At 53.3% G+C, this 21,543-nt stretch overlaps 1 protein-coding gene across 3 annotated transcripts in view; it reads right to left on the bottom strand.

Moving 5' to 3' along the window:
- LOC147616319 (protein LAZ1-like) overlaps window positions 1-21,543 on the bottom strand; it is a 71,098-nt gene that overhangs the window by 27,698 nt on the left and 21,857 nt on the right. For all 3 annotated transcript variants that reach the window (XM_086777387.1, XM_086777386.1, XM_086777388.1), the window contains exons 3-4: window positions 18,407-18,463; window positions 18,145-18,253 (exon numbers count right to left, since the gene is read on the bottom strand). In XM_086777387.1, coding sequence (XP_086633513.1) covers window positions 18,145-18,253; window positions 18,407-18,463 — 166 coding nt within the window. The remainder of the gene's footprint in view (window positions 1-18,144; window positions 18,254-18,406; window positions 18,464-21,543) is intronic.

Below are 21,543 nucleotides of genomic sequence, written 5' to 3'. Positions count from 1 at the left end.
GCTAAGATTGAAACCATTCGCAATTGGCCAGAGTTGCAAAATGTACATGAAGTGCGTAGCTTTCTTGGGTTATGTTCATACTATAGGCGATTCATAAGGCATTTCGCTAGGATTGCCTCGCCATTACATGATCTTACAAAGAAGAAAGCCGCCTTCAAATGGACTTCGAATGAGCAAGATGCCTTCTTGCAACTCAAAAATGCTATCATTTGTGGACCCATGTTTATTTTTCCCGACTTGCAAAAGCCATTCACGGTGGAATGTGATGCATGTGGAAATTGTATAGGGGATGTCCTAAATAATCAAGAGGGTCATGCAGTTGCTTATGAGAGCCGTCGATTGCATGATGCCGAGATCCATATGGACATTTATGAAAAAGTGCTCTTGGCTGCAATTTATGCCTTAAAAATATGGAAGCATTATCTTCTCGGGGCTGAATTTGTAGTCAAGACAGATCATCAAAGCTTGAGGTACTTTCTATCTCAAACAAAGCTCTCTGTGAAGCAAATGAGAATGGCAAACTTTCTTTCGATGTTTCATTTTCAGATTGTATACTCCAGGAAAGAAGAATGTAGTGACAGATGCTTTGTCCAGGAGGCCTTATGTGGCTGCAGTTTCAGTGGCCTCTCATGGGGACTTATCTACCATGCGTGATTTGTATCATTTGGATGCTAATTTTTCCCATATATGGGCTGATTTGATGGCTGGTCATTCGCATGCCTCTTATGTGATCAAAGAGGGTTATCTTATGAAGGATAATTGCTTATGTGTTGTAAAGGATATGCGTCCAAAGGTACTAGATGAATGTCATGCTCCACCCTATGCTAGTCATAGAGATATTATGCCTACGACACGCATGATTGAAAGATATTTCTTTTGGCCAAACATGCGTAAGGACATTGAAGCTTATGTACACGCATGTATCACTTGCCAAAAAGTGAAATTTGATAGGCAAAAGCCTCCAGGTTTGCTTCAACCTTTGCCTATTTTCTCGCAGCCATGGGAAAGCATTACTATGGACTTCATTATGGACTTGTGGCCAGGCCAGTGTCCCATGTGAAAGGGTCAGTCATCTTGTGTCACATGGATGGGAGCCAGTTTTGTGCCACCCGTGTGTAACCAGTGTTGTGCCATATAGATGGGAGCATGTTTGTTACCACCCATGTATAACCAGAATTGCGTCTTACCCATGGGACCGTCACTCCATGGTACTGATATTTGTGCCGAGCTTTGTCTATGGGATTGTCACTCCATAGAAAGGCCCGTGCCAGGATTTGTGTTTTGCCTATGGGACTGTCACTGCATAGAAAGACCCATTTCTGTCGCGCTAATTTTGTGCCTGACAAGAAATTCTTGTACAAGTTTTATGAAAGGGAGATTTCGTCTATTACATTCATGTTTGCATGAATAAACTTGTTTTCGCATGACTTGTTTTCATGTGTTTGCTTGCTATGACGTGCCAGTACACTAAACGGGGATGCCGCCAGTGTACCGTGGGTGTGTTGTCTGCTGACGAGTTGGTGTGGCGTGTGAACAGGTGGTAAGTATTGCCTTATTGGCCTTTTTCAATTGTAAAATCTATAAAGTAGTGTAAACCTTAATATTTATAAAGTTGGGTGTTCACACATATTTAAATTTATGACTGGATACCTTTCAATGTGGGTGCCCAAGGATTAACCATTGCTTAAGACCTAATAATATTTAGACTAAGGATTGCATGGGAAAAAATTCCCTCTAGCACATGGACGGTGGTATGGGAGTGGTTGATGGAAAGAGGGCGCTGATTGGATTGGAAGAGGGCGAATGGTTTTCTCCTACCGGCTGCTGCTACTCCTGTACCTGCCACCAACCTGGCTGCCGGCTGCTACTCCCATACCCACTACTAGCCCTTCTACCGGCTGCTACTCCTGTACCAGCCACCAGCCCTACTACCGGCTGCTGCTCCTGTACCCACCACCAGCCCTGCTGCTGCTGCCGGCTGTTGCTCCTGTACCCACTACTAGCCTTGCTGCCGGCTGCTGCTCTTGTACCCACCACCAGCCCTGCCGCCGGCTGCTGCTCCTGTACCCGCCATCAGCACCGGCTACTACTGCTCCTCTACCCACCATCAGCACACAGGCTGTTGTTGCTCTCCTGTACCCGCCATTAGTACCCACCATCAGTACCCACCGACTTCTATTGCCTGCACCAACCAGGACCACATTAAAGGGGATAGTCTCCTCTCCTTAGATCCTAATTTGAATCTCAATCAGGTACTTGTTTCTGTGATTCAAATTCAGATAAGACTAAATTTAAATGTTGTTTCTCCAAGTCTTGTGTAGGAAATCATCACCACAGGTTTCCTTCACCATGGAATGCCACTGGGATGGTGATCTTTTTCCGTGAGTACTCTGACCGTGCCCTCACATTCAGAGAAGCCAGTGGAGGTCGATGGGGTTCGAGGGAAACTGGGAGCAAAGCTTACTTAGGAGCACCACGTATCACTCCCTCCGCGGTGCCACCCTACCAAGTGTTAGTACGGGTGTGCCTGTTGGTGCACGGTCCCGGAAGACCAACGAGGAGCGGGTGTTCACCCAGTGAAGATAGGAGACTACCTGTGATTTGGTCTACTCCGACAACCGATTCTTCATCGACAGAAATCTTATTGTTTTCAGTTGTATTCATTCCATGTTATGGAGAAATCTAGCCTTGGGGCCCTTGAACACTTGTACATATAAATACTCCAAGAAATACAAACTGTATTGAGGGGGGGGGGGGCTTTCCGGCCCCAATGATTGTGTCAAGTGTTCTTTGTCATTTCCAGTTTTAACGTTGCAAGTATTGTTCCATTGTTTGTATTGGTTAAGTGATCTAATAATGTGTATTTTATCTTCTGATTTGTAGGCCTCCCGTAGGGAGCGGTTACAGAGTTGGTGACAGGGAGAGTACAGGCACCCGGAGAGGTAGAAGAGATCAAGAGTACTTTTGGGGTGAAACAAGGATGCTCCCACTCTCTTTGGACTCTATGTTGATGAGATTGAGAACTTCATTGACAAATTGGGAGGGGCTGGATCTACACTGGCTGATACACTTGTATCCATCCTCCTCTATGTGGATGGCATTGTCCTAATTTCAGATTCAAAAGAGGGACTGCATAGGCATTTGGATGCTTTGGGGGCTTTTTGTGAGGAGTATGACCTCAAGGTGAACCTGGGAAAAACCAAAGCCGTGATTTTCAACACATCTAGGGCAGCAACAAAAAGAAATCGGTTTACATATGGTGGTGGATGGGTGGAGATAGTCTCATCATACCTATATCAGGGCATTAATTTCTCACCACAACCGATCTTCACAATGAGGCCAGCAGTACAAACACAGATGGCACAAGGGCATACAGCTTTGGCTAGGTTCGAGAGGCAATGTTTCCAGGCCCACATCCAGGAACCAAGCACAAAGACGTGAAATATCTCTCTCTCTCTCTCTCTCTCTCTCTCTCTCTCTCTCTCTCTCTCTCTCTCTCTCAGTGGCATCCAGACATCAATTCACCTACATGAGTGATACAGTAGATATTGTCTCCTCTTATGTAGACATTAATATTACTCTCTTCCACATCAGTACCAAACCCTATTATCCACGTGGAATTCGGAGCAGCTCCTACGATGATAGGTGCACTCTTCCAGATAATCACATATTCTATTGCAAGGGAATGATAGCGTATTGCTCATTGTCAAAAATGACTGATATACAAGTGACTAGTTTTCACACTAGGTCGGCCAAACTTAAAAATGGTCCAGCCTCTATTGCTAGTCTTAAGCAAAAATGTACACAAAGTCACTTTCCCTATTTGACATTAAGCACAAGGCACGGCCGCTTTATATGTTCATGTGCCATCTTACAAAAGATAAGCGCCCGTTCGAGCCGGTAAGAAGATGGCAAAGATAAGCGCCCGTTTGAGCCGGTAAGAAGATGGCAAAGAACCTTACGGTAGCTTGGACACCTTGGATAGTCACATATTACTGAGGCTTGCATGGTAGTCTTCTCGACAGCTAGCAGATCAGGATCATGACCGGGTATGGTATGCAGAGTCTTCCATTGGTTCCTTACATAAGTGCTCCAGATGAAATCGATCTGAGATCTGCTCCTGCGAGCTCCGCCTCTCCCCCTCCCGCTGCTTCTCGCCGTCGCGCCCCCCTCTCCCCCCCGTCTGTCCCCCGCCTTCTCCTCCGTCCTCTCCCCCGCCTCCTTCCTCGCACCCTTCCTCGCCATCTCTCCCCCGCCTTCTTCCTCGCATCCTCCCCCGCCATCTCTCCCCCGCCTTCTTCCGCGCATCCTCCCCCGCCTTCTTCCGCGCATCCTCCCCCGCCTCCTTCCTCGCATCCTCCCCTGCCTTCTCTCCCCCCCCGCCTTCTCCTCCTCCGCCTCCTTCCTCGTTTCCTCCCCCGCCATTTCTCCCCCCCCCGCCTCCTTCCTCGCTTCCTTCCCCCGCCATCTCTTCCCCCGCCATCTCTACCCCCCTCGCCTTCTCCTCCGCCTCACTTCTCTCCCCTGCCATCTCTACCCCCCCCCCCCCCCCCCCCGCCTTCTCCCTCTCCTCCCCTTCCGTCTCGCCCCTCCCCCCACCGCTAGCTCCCCCGCCTCAGCTCCCCCCTCCCCCCCCCCCCCGCCTCCGCCCCCGCTATCCTCTAACCTTCCGCCTCTCCGTTTCCTCGTAGGGCTGTGTCCCTCCCGTTGGTGACCCCGGTTTCTGGCCTTTTCCCTCTGGAGGACTCCATGGAAGCCGCTCCGACTACCCCTGCCGATTCCGGTCTCCGTCTGGAGTTCACAGCTGCAAATCATCAGTTGTTTGTTTCCACAGTATCCGCTCTTGAGGCCTCCTCCTTGGTCTCCAAGATAGTGGGTAGCCGTCCGATGCGGAGAGAGCTTCGCGACCTTCTGCAAGGCAGTCTCGTTGGCGTGCCTGCCAAGATCGTCAGCGTTGATTTTTTGGGACGTGGCTACTACCAGGTGGATTTCGAGCCCCCCCAGGCAGCTCAGATGGTGCTGGCTCGGAGCCCCATTGCCCTCCGCTCATCTCGGGCGTTCCTGGCGCGATGGACTCACGGTTTAGACCCCGCTTCTAACCCGCTAGCAGGCGCGACAGGTTTTCCCATCACTATCTACTTTCCTGGACTCCGTAGGGAGTACTTGCCCCTCTTGTCATCCATTGGCAAGGCGTTCGGGCAGGTGGTGGAGACGCCTCAGACAGCGGCTTCAGTGATAGCTCGGGCAGCAGGACTCCCGGCCATTCGTGTTGTGGTTCCGTCACCGGAGTCCCTCCCGAAGACGATCCTCCTCCCTTGTCTTTTTGGAGGACATCTGATACAGCGCGTGAAGTATTCGGGCCTCCCCGGCCAGTGCTACACCTGTCGGGAGATGGGCCATCTCGCACGCGCCTGTCCCCGCAAGGGGGTTCATCCTTCACGCTCTGCCGCCTCTGGACCCCCTGCAGGAGACCCGAGGGGTGGCCATCCACCTCAGAGACCGGACATCCCTGGCTCGTCTCAGCAGGCGCCATCATCTGACGAGCAGGCCCCGGCGGAGGATGCCGCGCAGACCCAGGAGGCTGGCGGATGGCAGGAGGTTCGCCGGCGGAAACGCCCGGCCCGCAGGGACCGTCGCAGACGCCAGCAGGCAGCACAGGCTGGCGGACAGGCGACTCCGGCTGGCGTCCAGGCACCTACCCGCACTTATGCTCCAGTCAGGGATAGGCGGCCAGCAGGTCCCACCCCGATGGACGAGGATTCAGACTCAGTGCCCGTTGAGGCCGCCGGTGGAGCCCCCCACATGGAGACCCCGCTCCCGCCTCCCCCCACGGGGGGCCCCGCCCCCTCCATGGAGCAGATTCCTGAGGATCCCGGGCCGCACTCTGCGACCCCCGGCTCCTCTTCCCCTCACTCGGAGAGCACTCCTTCCACCCCCGCCCTCTCCCCCCCCAGCCCCCCCCCTCCCGCCTCCCCCGGCGGCCCCCCCTGACACCTATCCTCTGGCAGATGCCTCTCCATCCTCTCCTCGCTCTCCCCCCTCCTCTCCGCGAGCCCCCATCCCTCCCTCGGCCTCTCCAGGATACTCCGCCAGACCACCCACTGCCCCGGGGTAGCGCAGCTGGGTAGGCCAGAGTTCAGTCCAGCGGCTGTTCCACCGCCACTCCGGGCTGGTGGAGATGGCGATCCTAGCTTCGCCCGCCACAGAGTTCTCTCCACCCAGCCTCCCCTGGGGGGCCCCCGCGAGTGATGGGGCTCCCAGTGGATTACGGTTTTTTCAGGTGCCTCCAGAGCTGGATGCTGGCCCGTTCGAGACACTGGTCGCGCCCTTGCGAGTTTGCGTGGTGTGCCATCCCTCTCGTTCTCCTTCAGTGGTGAGCAGCATGGTGGCCTTCTCCTTTCCTCTCAGTGTTGCCCCAGACACAGCATGGGATTGCAACTCTGTAGAGGAAGTTTTGCGTGATCAGATACTGGAGTTTTCTCACCACTTCAGTGACCTGGGGCTCACAGACCTATTGCAGACCCGATTACACTCAGCCCGCATGAGCTTGTTTGGTATAGGAGATTGGCGGGCGGATCCAGTCCACACCTCAGTTGAGGCGGTGCTACTGATTCTCCTCCATGCCGCCCCGAGGGTGCAGCCTACCTTTAGATACATATATGCAGAGGATTGGTCTCACGCCTATGCCCTGGACAGGGCGAAGGCGGAGTGGGGCTGGACACAGAGACAGGTCACCCTCTTTTTGGAGAGACTCCGCACCCGGACAGACAGTGACTATTCTCCCTCCAAGCCGGCGCCCAAGACTCACAGATCATCCGGGCCGGCTGAGAGGGGTGAGCCAGTGGCGGCTGCTTCACTTGCCATAGCTCATCCATGAGGATCCTCTCATGGAACATCCAGGGTCTCGGTGGACATCGCTGCTACATTGGTCGGGGCAGACTTCGCCAGGAGATCCAGAGGGCTCTCGTTGGAGGACCCATAGATATCCTTTTCATCCAGGAACACCACCTTTCTGCCGGGCGTACCCGCACCTGCGGGAAGATCTTGCCAGGCAGGAGTCACACTTTTTGGTCACTGGCATATGGCTCCCAGGGGAACCAGGGTGGAGTATGCATCTCAGTCAGCGACGAGCAGCTTCTATCCGAGGTTGTGGATTCTGGCACTCTGGTCCAGGGTCGAGCGCAGTGGATCATCCTTCGGGTTGGGGAAGACCGCATTGGCTTCCTCAACTTCTACGCCCCTAATGGGGCGACCGGGAGAGCCGAGTTCTGGAGCACCATTAGGCAGTCCCTCCCCATGGCAGACCATTGGTGCCTAGGGGGGGATTGCAACATGCTGGAGGATGCAGAGGACAGGATGGGGGGCAGCCAGGAGACCATTCATGGGCCGGAGCTCGCTGCCTGGGAGGAACTAGTGCTGCAGGTGAGAGGCCACGATCCGTGGACTCTCTCGGAGTTTGGCAGGTTGCAGGGGAGTTTATCTTTCTCGCGCTTGGATAGACGGGCCACAGGAGTTAACCTTTCCCGCATCGACAGGTTTTACATTGATGAGTGGGCTTGTGATAGAGGTGGCACTGTGGGCATACTTGCAGGCTCCTCGTTTTCAGACCACTTTCCAGTGCTTCTCCAGATCGAGGACCCTACGAGAGGAGAGCGAGGCCAGCGTCCGGATTCCAGATTGTCTCCTAGAGGAGCCCGAGATTGCGACCAAAGTTGAGCAGGTCTGGCAGGAGCTGCAGTTCAGGAGAGGATCGGCAGCCAGCGATCTTGCCAGGGGCTTGCAGGAGATCAGTAGGATGCTCAGGCAGGCTGCCCTGGACCGTCTGGAGGCCTTCAGAGAGCAAGAGAGGAGCCTGCGGAGGAGTCTAGCTTCCCTTCAGAGACTCCAGGAGAGGGATCCTACGAGCCCTTGGATTTCAGAGCAGATGGAGTCAGCTCGCACAGAGATCAGATCCATCGAGGAGAGGAGGGTGGAGTTCCGATTCCATGCTCGGGCTTCTTTTTGGACACAGGCTGGAGACAGAGTGACTCGAGATTTCTTTGAGGCGACAGGGCCTCGCTTCAGACGAGAGGGTCTCAGACGTCTTCGGCAGGCTGATGGCCAGGTTGTGGTGGATCCCCCCAGGGTTCGGGCGATAGCCACAGATTTTTACAGGGATCTGCTCTCTGCTGAGCCAGCAGATGACAGGGTGAGAGAGGCTCGGGAGGCAGTCTGGAGCTTCACGAGACCGGTTGTGCCGGCCCATTTGCAGCACTCCCTTCTCTCCCCCTTCTCGGATACGGAACTGGAGGAGGCTCTTCAGGCACTTCCTCGGGGCAAATGCCCAGGAGAGGACGGTCTCTCAGTGGCTTTCTTCCAGAGGTACTGGGGTCTCTTGCATAGGGGTTTCAGATTGGCATTCCAGGAGATTATGGAGTCGGGAGACATGCCGGACAGCATGGCAGAGGGGTTGATTCACTTGATCCCCAAAGAGGGAGGAGACAGACTGGAGATTAGACAGTGGAGACCGATCACCTTGCTAGGCATGGCCTACAAGGTCCTAGCTAAGGCGATCAGCAGGCGGCTTCAGCCTCACCTTCCGCCGGACATCATCCACTCCACGCAGACAGGCTTCATCCAGGATAGGAGCATCCTGGATAACATCTTCTCTTTCTGGGAGGCTACGGCTTTGGCTAGATTTCGGTAGGAGGATCTGGCAGTGCTTCTTCTCGACTTCGAGAAGGCATATGATCGGGTGGACTGGGCCTTCTTGGAAGGCACTATGGAGAGGATGGGCTTCCCCCCTCAATGGATCCGTGTGGTCTCTGCACTCTACACATCGGCTCATAGCCAGGTGCTGATACAGGGCGTGCGCGGAGAGAGGTTCCAGCTCTCGCGCTCGGTGCGGCAGGGGTGCCCCTTGGCGCCCTTTCTTTTTCTTTTTGTGGCGGAGGCCATGAGCACTTTTTTGACGGCACAGGATACAGGTTTGCGGGGCCTCCAGCTCCCCATCCGCACCTCGGAGGAGCTCCTAGACTCGGAGTTTGCGGATGACACTGCTGTCTATCTTCAGGGAGGAGAGGAGAACCTCCGCCGCTTCGCCTCAGCCATGGACAGGTTTTGCAGAGCTTCGGGCGCTTTGATCAACTGGCACAAGTCGTGTGGGTTGTGGGTCAGTTCTGTGCCCCCCCCCCGACTTGGAGGCCAGTTGATGGTTTTCAGTGGCTGCCCCCCGGCACTACAGTGCGCTATTTGGGATGCTATGTGGGCATTGACATATCTCCGGAGCAGCAGATAGCCCCCCTTCTTCTGAGCATTCGGAAGAAGCTTCTGTATTGGAGTACCGCTCGTTTATCTCTGGCTGGCCGAGTGGTTGTGGCCAACCAGGTTCTGCTTGCTACCATGTGGTACATCACTTCTTGCTGGGCCTTCTCTCGGGCGTGCATTGGCCAGGTGCAGAGGCTCATCAGGAACTTTCTTTGGTCCGGTGGCGACGGGCGGCCCGCCAGGGCCAAGGTGGCATGGGCTGTGATCACTCAGCCGAGGGAGAGAGGCGGCCTGGGCATTGTTGATCCTATTTGCCAAAGCCGAGCTTTGCTTGGCAAGTTGGTGGTTCGTGGCCTCCTACCAGGCACTGAGCCGTGGAAGGAGTTTCTTGTTTCCAGGATTCTCAGCCGCACTCCTTCTCTTAGCGGCCCCTGGACCCCCAGCATCAAGTGGATCTTCACAGAGCAGCGATCCAGAGGAGTGGGCCTTGGCTTCGAGGAGCGTTTTGCAGCTAGCCTTCTGAGGGCCTGGGCGCATCTGAGGCCGTCACTCTTCCAGACTCCCCCGGGCACCGATGAGGAGCGCCTGAGGCAGCCATTGATCTGGAACCCCTTGATCCGACTTCCCAGTGGTCATATGGTTGGATCGCGGTCTCACGTGTCGTGGGGCCCGTTGAGCTCCGGCCCAGCCCAGTCCCTAGACGACTGGATATGTTTTCAGCAGCTGCCTCTAGAGGCTCAGGAGAGGAGACTCAGCGGGATGAGGGCAGAGAGTTGATGAGGCAGGACATTGAGGCGGCCATCCCCCGGGAGTGGCGGACCCCAGTACAGGACCCTCCACCTCCACAGTGGATGGGCGTCTTTACTCAGCATGAGATCCTTCTAGCGGTCTGCGGCTCAGCAGAGAGTCGCCCCACTCACTTTCGAGGTGGGAGAGGGTGGCCAGCTTCAGAGGACACGACTAGATTTGGATGAGCTCCAGGGTTGTATTTTTCAGAGGGTGCGGGTGGTCGGCTTTCATCAGAGACAGTGGCATGTAGACCCCTCACCGGCCTCGATAGGGGAGGACTTTTCTTGGAGATTATGGGCTTGGGACAGCAGGCCTCTTATTCGCCTTCAGTGGGATCCAGGTGAGTGGTTTTGGCGAGATCCCTACTCGGCCCCTACCAGCCCAGGCATCCCCTTTTTTCAGTACACAACGAGGCTGGGGCGGCGGATCCAGAGGCACAGGATAGCAGGCACCCCGGCGGCGGCCGAGCATTGGCGGCGACAGGGGCTCTCCCCTGCCTTCCTTAGGGACTTCTAGCAGCGCCTTTGGGCTAGCTCCCGGCCCCGGAAGGTGACGCTTTTTCTCTGGCTTACAGCGCATAGAGGACTAGCTGTGGGGGCCTGGCTAGCTTTTGGCAGACACCCAGCGTCCTGCCCTCGGTGCGGCCATGCACAGGAGTCGCAGCGGCACTGCTTATGGGATTGCCCACAGGCACAGCAGGTCTGGCAGCGCGCTCTCAGGATGGTTTTTGCAGGCTCGCCAGGTGAGATGATGGTGACGTGGGGTGCGGTGGCTTGGGCCACGGACAGCGGCCCGGCCCTAGGATACGAGGACGTCCCTGGCAGTGCGACCATCCAGGTCTCTGACAGGGCGATGGCGGTGGTTCCGACGCCAGACTTCTCTTCGGCAGTCTCCCAGGAGGGGGACGGGCACAGATGGGAGATGATCAGCAGCATGACGGCTTGGCACATATGGAGAGCCCGATGCAGGGAGGCCATTGACCGCCAGGCGACTCCACCGGCGGAGGTCATACAGGCCCTCTGGGTGGACATCATTCACACCTTGAGAGGACACTGGTGGGGGAAACTTCAGGGCGACTCGGATCGCATGAGAGGTCGCCGCAAGGCTTTCCTTCGCACTTGGCAGCCTGGCCCTTTCCTCATCGCGAGGGGCGAGGATGTCACTTGGCACTATAGGCCTCCAGTTTGGCTCTTCTCACCTCCCACATGTACTACTAGGTAGCCCCCCCCAGAGAGCGGCCAGCCACGGGGGTGGAGCTCAGGTGTTCACTGTGTTTATTATCCCTCCTTGTGAGGTGAGCTTTGTAGCCTTATGGCGTTTTCTCATTAACTAATAGGAGGATCGTTTTTCCAAAAAAAAAAAAAAGTGCTCCTGATGAATTGCCTACCACCTTTCTAGTATAGTTCAGATGCCCCCTTCCTCTGTCTCGCCCATTAGAACACTAACGCATCATCTGGTCCGATCTCATTAGCCCACACACTCACACCACATGGATTGTGCCCCGGAGCTTCCCACGAAGATGCTGTTTTATAGGGACTCACGATAGTACAGATACGGGTTTCATCTCCCCGCCTCAGAATGGAGACATGGAGAGCAGAGGACATTGCCAGAAGGGACAAGATCTATAGACTTTGCTCCACGGAGATTGAGACAAAGGAGTAATATCTTTGCAAGTGTCCAGTATATTATGAGATCCAGGGGAAATTCCTTTCTCTTTGGTCCACTAGCCAGAATCTTGGATTTCCTTGACCAGAGATGCATGGGTCTTTATTTGCTGGAGCTCAGCAGACATAGACTCCCTTCTCAAAGAGAGCAGAGCTCAGACCCGGACATTTCACAGCCAACTATTCCAGATACAGGATGACAGCACACATGGGCGATCCCAATAGGCGCCTAGCCCAGCTGAAGCATCCAGGTGGCCAACACACCACAGTAGCAGCTTCGTGGAGCACCTTGACCCTCTGGAGTCACACTGAACTGCACACTTTCTCCAGCCCGTATCAAACATTTACGTAACCACAAGCGCAAAGTGGGCAAATATGTGTCCATGGTCAGGCTTCCACACAGCGAGCAGCAATGCTCGTGTAGTTTGTTTGCGCACATGCTAGGCTATGTAGGCGTCCAAGGGCTTTCAAGGAGGCACACAGCATCATGGTAGTGCACAGCACCATAGTTGCACGCCAGCCATGCCATGCCACGGCCACGCTTCAGCCAGGCCCGACATACACGTAACCTTTGCTAAGGTGTTTGGGATTTCACAGATGACCACGGCAGCACCCAGCGCAGCCCTTCAAACGCACCTCTAAGCCCTGTGACACGTGGCCACAGAGAGCAACACCTTTAGGCCTCATACTTGCACAGCCGGCGCACACATAACTATATCCAGCTCGTATCAAGCATTTACATAACCACAACAAGCCGAACACGACTTTCTTGCCATGAACAAGGCAAGAAGCACTCAGCCCCCGCATGCGAAGCTTGCGCCAGAAGCCACACCTGTGCACAGCACCCAAGTCCACACACACCTTGGTCTTTTACACACAGCCAGAGATCTCTCTATGACACACGTGTCTATGACCTGCCCGGAACCAGGCACCCAAGGTTTCTGGCACACAGCCTTGTCACCACCACCACTAGCCCAAAGGCTTGGCACTCACAGGGCTTCATGCCACAAACCCATACCACCAAAAGCTCAGGCAAAAAAACATACGTAGATTAAGCATTGTACAAAAAGCAAAAGCATCACCTTGTTCTCCTCATCTCAGAGCAGCTGATGATCAGCCCAAAAAAACACGATTCTTCTACGTGCAACATACATACTAGGATTACCCAAGATGAAGCTTGCATGTACGACAATGCCCAAGTGACTCTAGACCTTGCTTGGGTCCCAATCCCCCACGAGGGAATCTGGATGTGCACTTATTATGAGCCAATACCTCACTTTTTTTTTCCGAGAAAAGATCCTTTCAAAAAGCGCCCACTGGGCTACAAGTGGTGTGGAAGGCCTGGCACCGCAAGATCGCTCGATCCGAGTCACCCCGGATGCGGTCATACTGTCCTCGCAGGGTGTGAATCAACTCCTGCCAGATCCCCCGACCAGTCTCTGCTCGTGGCTCCAGTCACCCCTCAAAGGCCCTGAAACAACGGGCTCTCCAGGTGAACCATATGGTGAGGCTGCTGAGGAGCTCCCATCGTAGATCCCTCTCCTGTGTCCAGCTAACGGACGAGAAATCCGGTGAAGGAACAACGCGAGGCTGGCCCCTAATGAATCTGATGGCTTGGCTGTCCTGCTCCGTCTCATATCCCAGAGCAGGCCCTGACGAAGTCGACCAAGCAGCGGCTCCCCACGTATACATACCCTCTGGAGAGAGGGGGGCCAAAATGCGCAGCATCCTCAGTCAAATCTGCTGCGCCTGTGGTGGACAGTCCCATAGGCAATGTCTCTGTGTCTCCAATGGGTGGCCGCATCGGACGCAGGCCGACGGAAGGCCACTGTAGACAAGCCACGTGCCAACTGCAGAGCCCCTGTGGGCAACTAGCCACTGGAAAGTCGAGATCCTGCCTGCCTGTCGGCTAGCCCAGAGCCTGGTCCAGAAATCCTCTAGAAACTCCTGTGAGAGTCCCTGTAGCCGCCTATGCTCCGATGCAGCTGGAGAGACCATCCTCCTCGCAGTCAAAATATGCCTCCCCAACCGAACAGTGTACTAGAAAAAGGTGATCTCTATGGCCTCGGGGGACGCATAAGGATCATGCCACTCGTACTCGCTAGGGTCCCACTGGAACCGGGCCAAGGGACGCACAGCATATGCCCATATCCGCCAATCAGAGTCCACATCTGCAGGGTCTGGATCAATATGCCACTTCCGAGAAGCGGCGACCACTACCCGTATCCTCTGAAAGATGCACTCTGCAACCAAAGGCGACTCCGCCTCCACTCTCTGAAGTCTGCCCTCATCCTGTTTCTCATAGTAGAGGCATCTACCATCCTCAGTGCAAGCTCTGACAGCAATCAGGATCTCCAACTGTGTAAAGGCTCTCATCCACCGTGGGGCCGCTGGCTCGAAAGGCGTGAACCACTCCTCAGTGTGAGTGCCTCCTGAATGTCATCCCTCATAATCAGCCCCCCTCTGAAATGACTCAGCCTCTCCGCCTAGATCTCCTCCGGGAGACTGCAAAAGGCCTGCCAATCTCCAAAACTGCGTGCTGGGCCTGCCGCCAATGGTCCCCAGGCTAGACGAGGCCGAGAACCCAGCATACGACCCTGCTCTGTGCGTACCGCGGGGCTCCAGATGAGCGGCTGTCTGGCCCGCTCCTCATCACAAGTGGGAGGTCTCTGAGAAAGCCCGGGTCTCAGCAACTCCCAAGCTCGCAGGATGCTCAAGGCAAATCTGTCCTCCCATCCTTTACTGAGGCCTGTCCTCCTCATCTCTATAAAGATCCACCGTATCTCAGGGGCCCAAGTGCCCCCTGCTGGGGGAGCTCTAGCCTGCAGCCGCTGAAATAGAAGCTCCTTCCAAGGCTCAGCGCCTGGAAACAGCCCCCGAACAATAAGCTTCCCCAACAAGGCTCTACTCTGATTAGCTGGATCTATAATGCCCAAGCCCCCTTGGGCCAACGAAAGAGTAATAATTGCCCAAGCAACCTTAGCTCGGGCCGACTGACCATCCCGCCCAGACCAAAGAAAGTTCATGATCAGTCTCTGTACCTCGCTGATGCAAGAGCTCGAGAAGATCCAGCAAGACGTGATGTACCACATAGTCGCTAAAAGCACCTGATTTGTCACCACCACCCTCCCAGCCAAGCATAGCCGAGCTGTACTCCAATATAAAAGCTTCTTCCGAATACTCAAAAGAAGTGGGGCGATCTGCTGCTCAGGTGACAAATCAAGTCCAATCTGGCATCCCAGATACCGCACTACTGTGCCAGGAGGAATCCATCTAAAACCCGGGTCTGGGCTCCATGCTGAAGCGGGAGCGCTAGTGATCCAAAAAGCCACAGTCTTGCGCCAATTGATCAATGATCCCGAAGCCACACCAAAAACCTGTAGCGACTGCTCTGCCCTCTGTAGATTGGCCTCCTGCCCATGCAGAAACAATCCCATGTCATCAGCAAACTCAAAATCGAGCAGGTTCTCACCCCGGACTCGAAGATGCAGTCCTCTCAAACCAACCTCCTCTGCTGTCAGATACATGCTCATAGCCTCTGCATAGAAAAGAAATGCTCAGAATAACATAATGTGCTCTCAATGACCCCGCGATCCACAATGGCCTGCCGCCATACATCCGCAATGACCATACATACTCCTCCCTGCCCACCCAAGGGGCCAAAACCTGCAGACCAAAATGTGTCCCATCTACCAGGCATCACCGAACCATATCTCCGAATCCTGCTCTCACTCAAATGGTGCTCCTGCATCATCAAAATATCAATACTGCCCCCAACCAGGCATCTCTGAAGCTCCTGCCTCAAGCAACCACGATAACGTGCATAGTGTGCGCCGCCCACGCCCTGTACATTCCATGAGATGATCCTCATGGATGACCTGCTGAGGTGGAGGCTGTCTCAGCCATACGGCGGGCCTTCGCAAGCCGCTTGGATGGAGAGTAGTCCCCATCCGAGCGGCTACGAATCTGCCCACCCGGTGTGTTGCAAGAATCTCGGACCAGGCGCCAGTGGCTGTGTCCCATGGCGACTGCCTCCCACTCAGAGAGAGAAACCTCATGTATGCATACATAGCCAGGGTCTCGTGCTAGGTCTGCCACTATGCGAACCACCAAATGTCGAATCCCGGAGGCATCCGCACTCCCGGTATCAAAGAAATGTGCCAACTCCCAAAGTCGGCCTATCACGTCTGTCATCTCCAAATCGCTCACATGGTGAGAAAACTCAACTGCCTGAGTCTTCAAAATACTAAGAGCGAAATCCAGAGTCCACTCCTGGTCGCTAGTGCCGCAGAGAGGGAAGGAGAAGGCCACCGCTGAATCAAGTGCCTCCTCCCCTCGGGCCAGAGGTATCACCACATGAACTCTGATGGGTGCTGGCTCATGGGGGCCCTCCGCTCCAAAAAGGCGTGTAAAGGAGTAGTCGAAAGCCTCCGAGCGCTGTCTAGTGTCGAGACTACTCAGCCGACTGCGGATAGAGGATATCCGTGAAGCACGAATCGGCATGGTAGGTCTCCTCTGCGGTGCTCGAGCAAGGTCGGTGCTCAGTGCCCGCCGGACTGCAGGTGAGCGCCAGGGTACTGCCAGTGCCTCCCGGGGAGCTGAGGCGAGTGGAGGGGGAGGAGGGGGGGGAGAAGGGGGTGGGGAAGGAGCCGCTAAAAAAGCGGGAGCAGGAACGGGAGGAGGCGAAGGTGGAAGCGAGGCGGGAGGGGGGGACGGGGGACGGGGGACGGGGGAGGGGGGGCGAAGGGGGGGGGTGCTGGCATCTCCTGATCCTCAGTCTGCGCTGGGGTCTCCTCCTGGAGGGGAGCAAAGCTGTTCCTCACTGGAACCCAGTGATGCTGAGGCTGTGACTGCTGCTACGTCGGTCTCTGGGCATGCTGCTATGGCTGTCTCCCTCTACGGCGCCCCTATCCAGGCTACCAATCCGATGTCTCTGTGGGCTGAGCAGGTGTCCCAGAGGCTGCCTGCCGAGCCGCATCTGTGGGCGGGCCATCGGGGGTCTACTGCTGCAGTGAAGGTTTGGGTCTCCTGCGAGGGCAGGCCTTGGCCAGGTGGCCGACCTGCCTGCATATAAAACACTGGTTCGGGAGCCCCGAAAACTCCACTCTCTGATCGATCCATCCCCCCCCTATCCTAGGTAGCTGAATGACCTTAAGAAGGGAGGAGATGTCAAGAACCAAAACTCTTGACCGAAGGCAGGCCCAGCTGCTCTAGCCACCACTGAAGCTGCTGTGGGGCCAGTCTCAAGCACCGAGCCCACCAATGATCCTATCCTAGAAAGGAGCGGCAGGTACTCGCGGCGGAGTGCAGGAAAGCAAACTGTGACATGGAATAGGCGCTCTCCTTGCTCGGCCGCTGCTGGGTCGAAACCATGCTGCCAAGGTCTAAAGAAGGCCCGAGCGCCCCTGATGTCAAGGGACTCATGGCTAGGACCTGGGCCACGCTCTGGGCTATCTCGAACTCAATCTGGTAGTGTCCGCGGCCCAGTAACTGAACGTCCAAGATCTTGCCCACGTCTGCAAGAAGGCAGGCCTGGAGAAGATCCCGGATCTCCCCTCTGCATGGAGACTCCTAAGGTAGAGGAGTCAGGACATCTTTTCAGAGAGAGAAAGAGAGAGAAACCCCACAACCCAATGTAACCTACCCTCGGGGTATCCTCAGGGGCGGTCGAGGGGGCTGCGGAAGAGTCCCTCTGAGGTGGGGCGGGAGGAACCTCCATCAGAGTAAAGCTGAGTCGAGGGCGAAGCGAAAAACGGAGGGTCCTGCAAGAACCGAGCTGCACAGAAAAGGCGGAGTGGGGAGGGGAAGAGGGGGAAGGGCGGAAGACAGAGGGGGGTGGAGAAAAAAATAAATAAATAAAGAGGGGGGGGGGGGGGGGGAACGAAAGGGGGGGACGGGGAAAGCGCAAAAGGGGGGGGGGGGGGCGGGGGCGGGGGCGGGGGCGGGACGCGCAGGAAGGGGGGGGGGGCGGGGGGGCGCAGGGGGCGACGGGCGTGAAAGGGAGGGCGGGGGGTGCGAGTAGCACAGGGGCGTAGAGGGGGGGGGTGCGAGCAGGCGGGGGAGAGGCAGTCACGAGGGCGGGGAGGGGGGGTGCGAGCAGGCGGCAGCTCGAGCCGGGGGGGGGGGGGGGCGAAAGCTTCAGCCGAGCCAATACCTCACTTATACAGGCTTGGGGCTAATAATAAAGCAATATTAATATTTTTAGTTATAAATAGGCTTTTGAATGCACATGCTATAGACGGTTTTTACATAGTGAACCCCCTAAGAATAGGTGTTTGGCTATTTCACATTTGCTTGGGTAAGCCAAAGTGAATCTAAATGACTCTGCAATGCCAAGGTGTTTTGGGGGGGTGAATCTAGATGACCTTGCAATGGCAAGACATATTATAGCATTTACTAAAAACTACAACAACATTTATAGCAAATGAGATGACGAGATTTTTACCCAAGCAAGCAACAAGGTAGCGTCCAAAGCAGTAAAGTGCAAAGGCTTCATAGCAATCGCGTGCAATCTCAAATACTAAAGCAGCTTCTGAACTGCATAAAGACAAAAACTGCATGTGCAACACGTTAGTAAAACACAACCTCTACATTGCAAGACATATACATTGCATAAGGTGTGTGCGTGTGTCAGAATGTACAATGTGCACTTGCAAAACAAGGACAAAAGCAAATTTGGAGAAACATAGAGAAAAATATGTACTTACAGATTCCACTGCATATATCGGAACTATCAAAACTACTCCAATTAACCATTTTTGCTCCTGCCAGATTGAAAAAGGGCAAGTTAAGTGCTTCCATAATCCTTTCATGTGGCAAGACTCAACCTCCTAGGTGCCAAAACAAAAACAGGTAATGCAGTACTAGGCATCAATAAAAGTTTGACGTGAAGATAAAATAAGAGATTGATGATGACACCAATTGTTGCAGCAATGCAATCCCCTTTCAACTTGGACACCCAGACTCCATCACCACTTTTCCTCTTCCGCTTATATGCACGGCAAGGGATTCCCCATCTATCATAACCAGAAATTCAGAAGAAAATTCTTTGTGTATCGCTTTGAGCATAGTCTTGAATACATAAATATTTTGGGCTTTGTGTAATAGATACCACATATACTTTTTTATATGGTATTAGAGCTTAATTAAAGATTTTGGGCTTTGTGTAATACATACCGATATACTTTTTTATATGGTATTAGAGCTTAATTAAAGCTTTGGCTTTTTCCATCTACAAAATTTGGACGAACAACCCAAGAGCCATGGCCATGGTGATTATGGGAGGTTAACTAGTCCAAGTGCTACCAAACACACAAGTGGCAATCACACACACTGAACCAGGAGTGAAAGCGAAAAGATTCCGATGCCCCTCTGAGTCTTGGTACCTACTGGAAAGGAAAACACCCTGACAAGGATAACACTAATCCACATCACAAACACAGCCAAATCTTCATCGAGATGATGAACCCAACAAACCTGCTGGGTGATAATGAAGCTGTAGAGATTTTCCTCAAAGAGTCAAAGGCATATGTGGTCAAGGGCCTGACCAAGATGAGGAACCAAACCTCTTAACTTTGAGAAGTTAAACACACCAATCCCAACCGTGGAGGAATGGCTATATAAAACTACAAGCTAGATGCAAGCGTTAAACAGGGAGGAAAACATGGAAGAAGAACAAGACACAAGCATTTCTAGTTACCTATGACTAATCTCTATATTAACGTGTGAGCAATGCTTCAAAATGTTTCAAAACTAATTGTGAACATAATGCAAAGGGTGAGTTGTAGATTGTATCCAAGTTGATGAAAGCCCAAGCTTTTTCAAAATACTAGCTGTCTTCTGTTGAACCGGCTCTTCAAACGCACGCTTCTAATCTCTCAAGCTCCTAGATTGCCGCAGGAGAAAGGCTGATGATTGATGACTCGAGTCAGGTGGTATAAGGGATTCGCGCGATGGAAACCGAGTTCCTTGTCGCAATAGAATCCCACCAAGATCTTCTTAACACGAGACACACAAGTTAGTAATCCAAATTCAGGTTTGCAAGCTCAGGCTTACCGACCAACCATAGATCCCACCAAAAGGATCACCCTCGAGCAAAGAGCTAAGGTTGCCGTCCATTACACATCCATGCCTGTCGAACCTCGTGTCTCATGGGGAAATTACTATATAAGTGGGATGAGTGGATCTATTATGTGTGTTACTGTCTTGAGGACATGATTGTCTATACCTAGACCTAAGGATTGATCCACTCATGGATATGTCTATTCTAGATGCAGATAGTTTGTTGAGGGCCTTGGCTAGGCAAACCTTGGTGGTATAAAATCATAAAAGCAATCACTTATGGAATTATTAACTTGTAAGTGTTTATAACCTTAGGCTGCTATAATCAGCCTGCGTTTCTAATCTTCTCGGCCCTCTAACCCAAGGTTAGATCAACTAACCATATATTTAGCATCACGTACGTAACATACTTCCCTCTTCGAACATTTTTACTCCTCACAATGAGTCTAGGAAGATTCTTCCAAACTAGGAGCAGACTCCATTACAACAAGTTATCAAGAAAACATCATCCCCCCATTCCCTTGAGTCCTTATGGAAAACTGAAATCAACTTGGATTCGCAATCATAGCACCGAGAGGATACATACTCGTAATATACATGAAATACTTCCCTATGTGAAAGATCAATGGCAAAACTGACCCACGCATCTAGCATTGCTACTAAGGAGCGCTTCATCGTCTCTCTAGTTGCCAATCAAAGCTACTTCAAAGTCTCATCACGACTACGTCAAATGGTAAAGTCAAGTTAAAAGCATTGTGATCTATTGGTCCCTGGTAGACCTAGGGTAACCATTGTCATGTGCACGCCCGTGCCATGGCTAATCCTCAGCATGAACATCATAATCCCTTGATTAGGACATCAGTTAAGACAGTAGATAGACAGCATTTAGGACATCATCACGATCAGGTAGCATCATCATCATCAGTATCATCACCATCAGCAGCATCAGCATCGTTACCATCAACATCATCATCATCATCAGCATCAGCAGCATGGAAGGGCTTGGGTGACCAGTCAACAGCCAGCCATGCTGTCCTACAGCAGTCGGCAACCAGCAAAAGACCTAAGCATGCAGGTGCTAGGTGCTAATCATTCGGCCAGTAGTATGGGATAAGCATGGAATTAAGCGTTCAGCTAAGTTGTTCAAGTGTTTTGACAAGTTCAGTGACAAGTGTTCATTGACACATGTTCACTTGACAAGTCGAGAGCATCCAGCACCCACTTGCAGGCTGCAGCCCTCTCCGTTGGCTACCTACTTCTGCACTTTTACTGGAATCAGCTTTGCATTCAAGCAACTTGCGTGGTGGCGCCTAGATTGGCAATTAGCAACAAATGTGCAAAAATAATGCCTTATTCATTGCCGAACAGTGTGTTGGAGAATGCACAGGCGGAAGCATAAATTGAACAAGAGAGAGAGAGTAGAGAGAGCTTGTGGACAAGATAACCTTTTACATTAGCATGAAGGCTTTACAATGGCAATTAGAAAGCAAGAGATGTTGAACTTGTGCAAAGGAATGGATGAATAAAGTGTACAATGGGAGGCCCTTTATATAGAGAGGCCAGAAGCTGGCCGACTGTCCCAAGACCAATAATCGTGAGAAAAATAGGTAAAATCCCATAAAATAGGTACTGGCCAAATACACTGAGATACACTAATTCTAACACCCCCTCTACAGCTCATAGTGTGCAAGAGTCTGAAGAAGATAAGCTAATGAAGATGCAACCATGGACCCTCCAGCACCGCGAATACTGGAATCACCTCGAAGAGAGAACCCGCCAACCT

This window comes from Cibotium barometz, chromosome 38 (genome assembly GCF_041138505.1).
Source record: "Cibotium barometz isolate CiBa-2024 chromosome 38, ASM4113850v1, whole genome shotgun sequence".
NCBI lineage: Eukaryota > Viridiplantae > Streptophyta > Polypodiopsida > Cyatheales > Cibotiaceae > Cibotium > Cibotium barometz.
The sequence above is the reverse complement of the archived record's forward strand: the minus strand, read 5'-3'. Positions and strand labels throughout refer to the sequence as shown.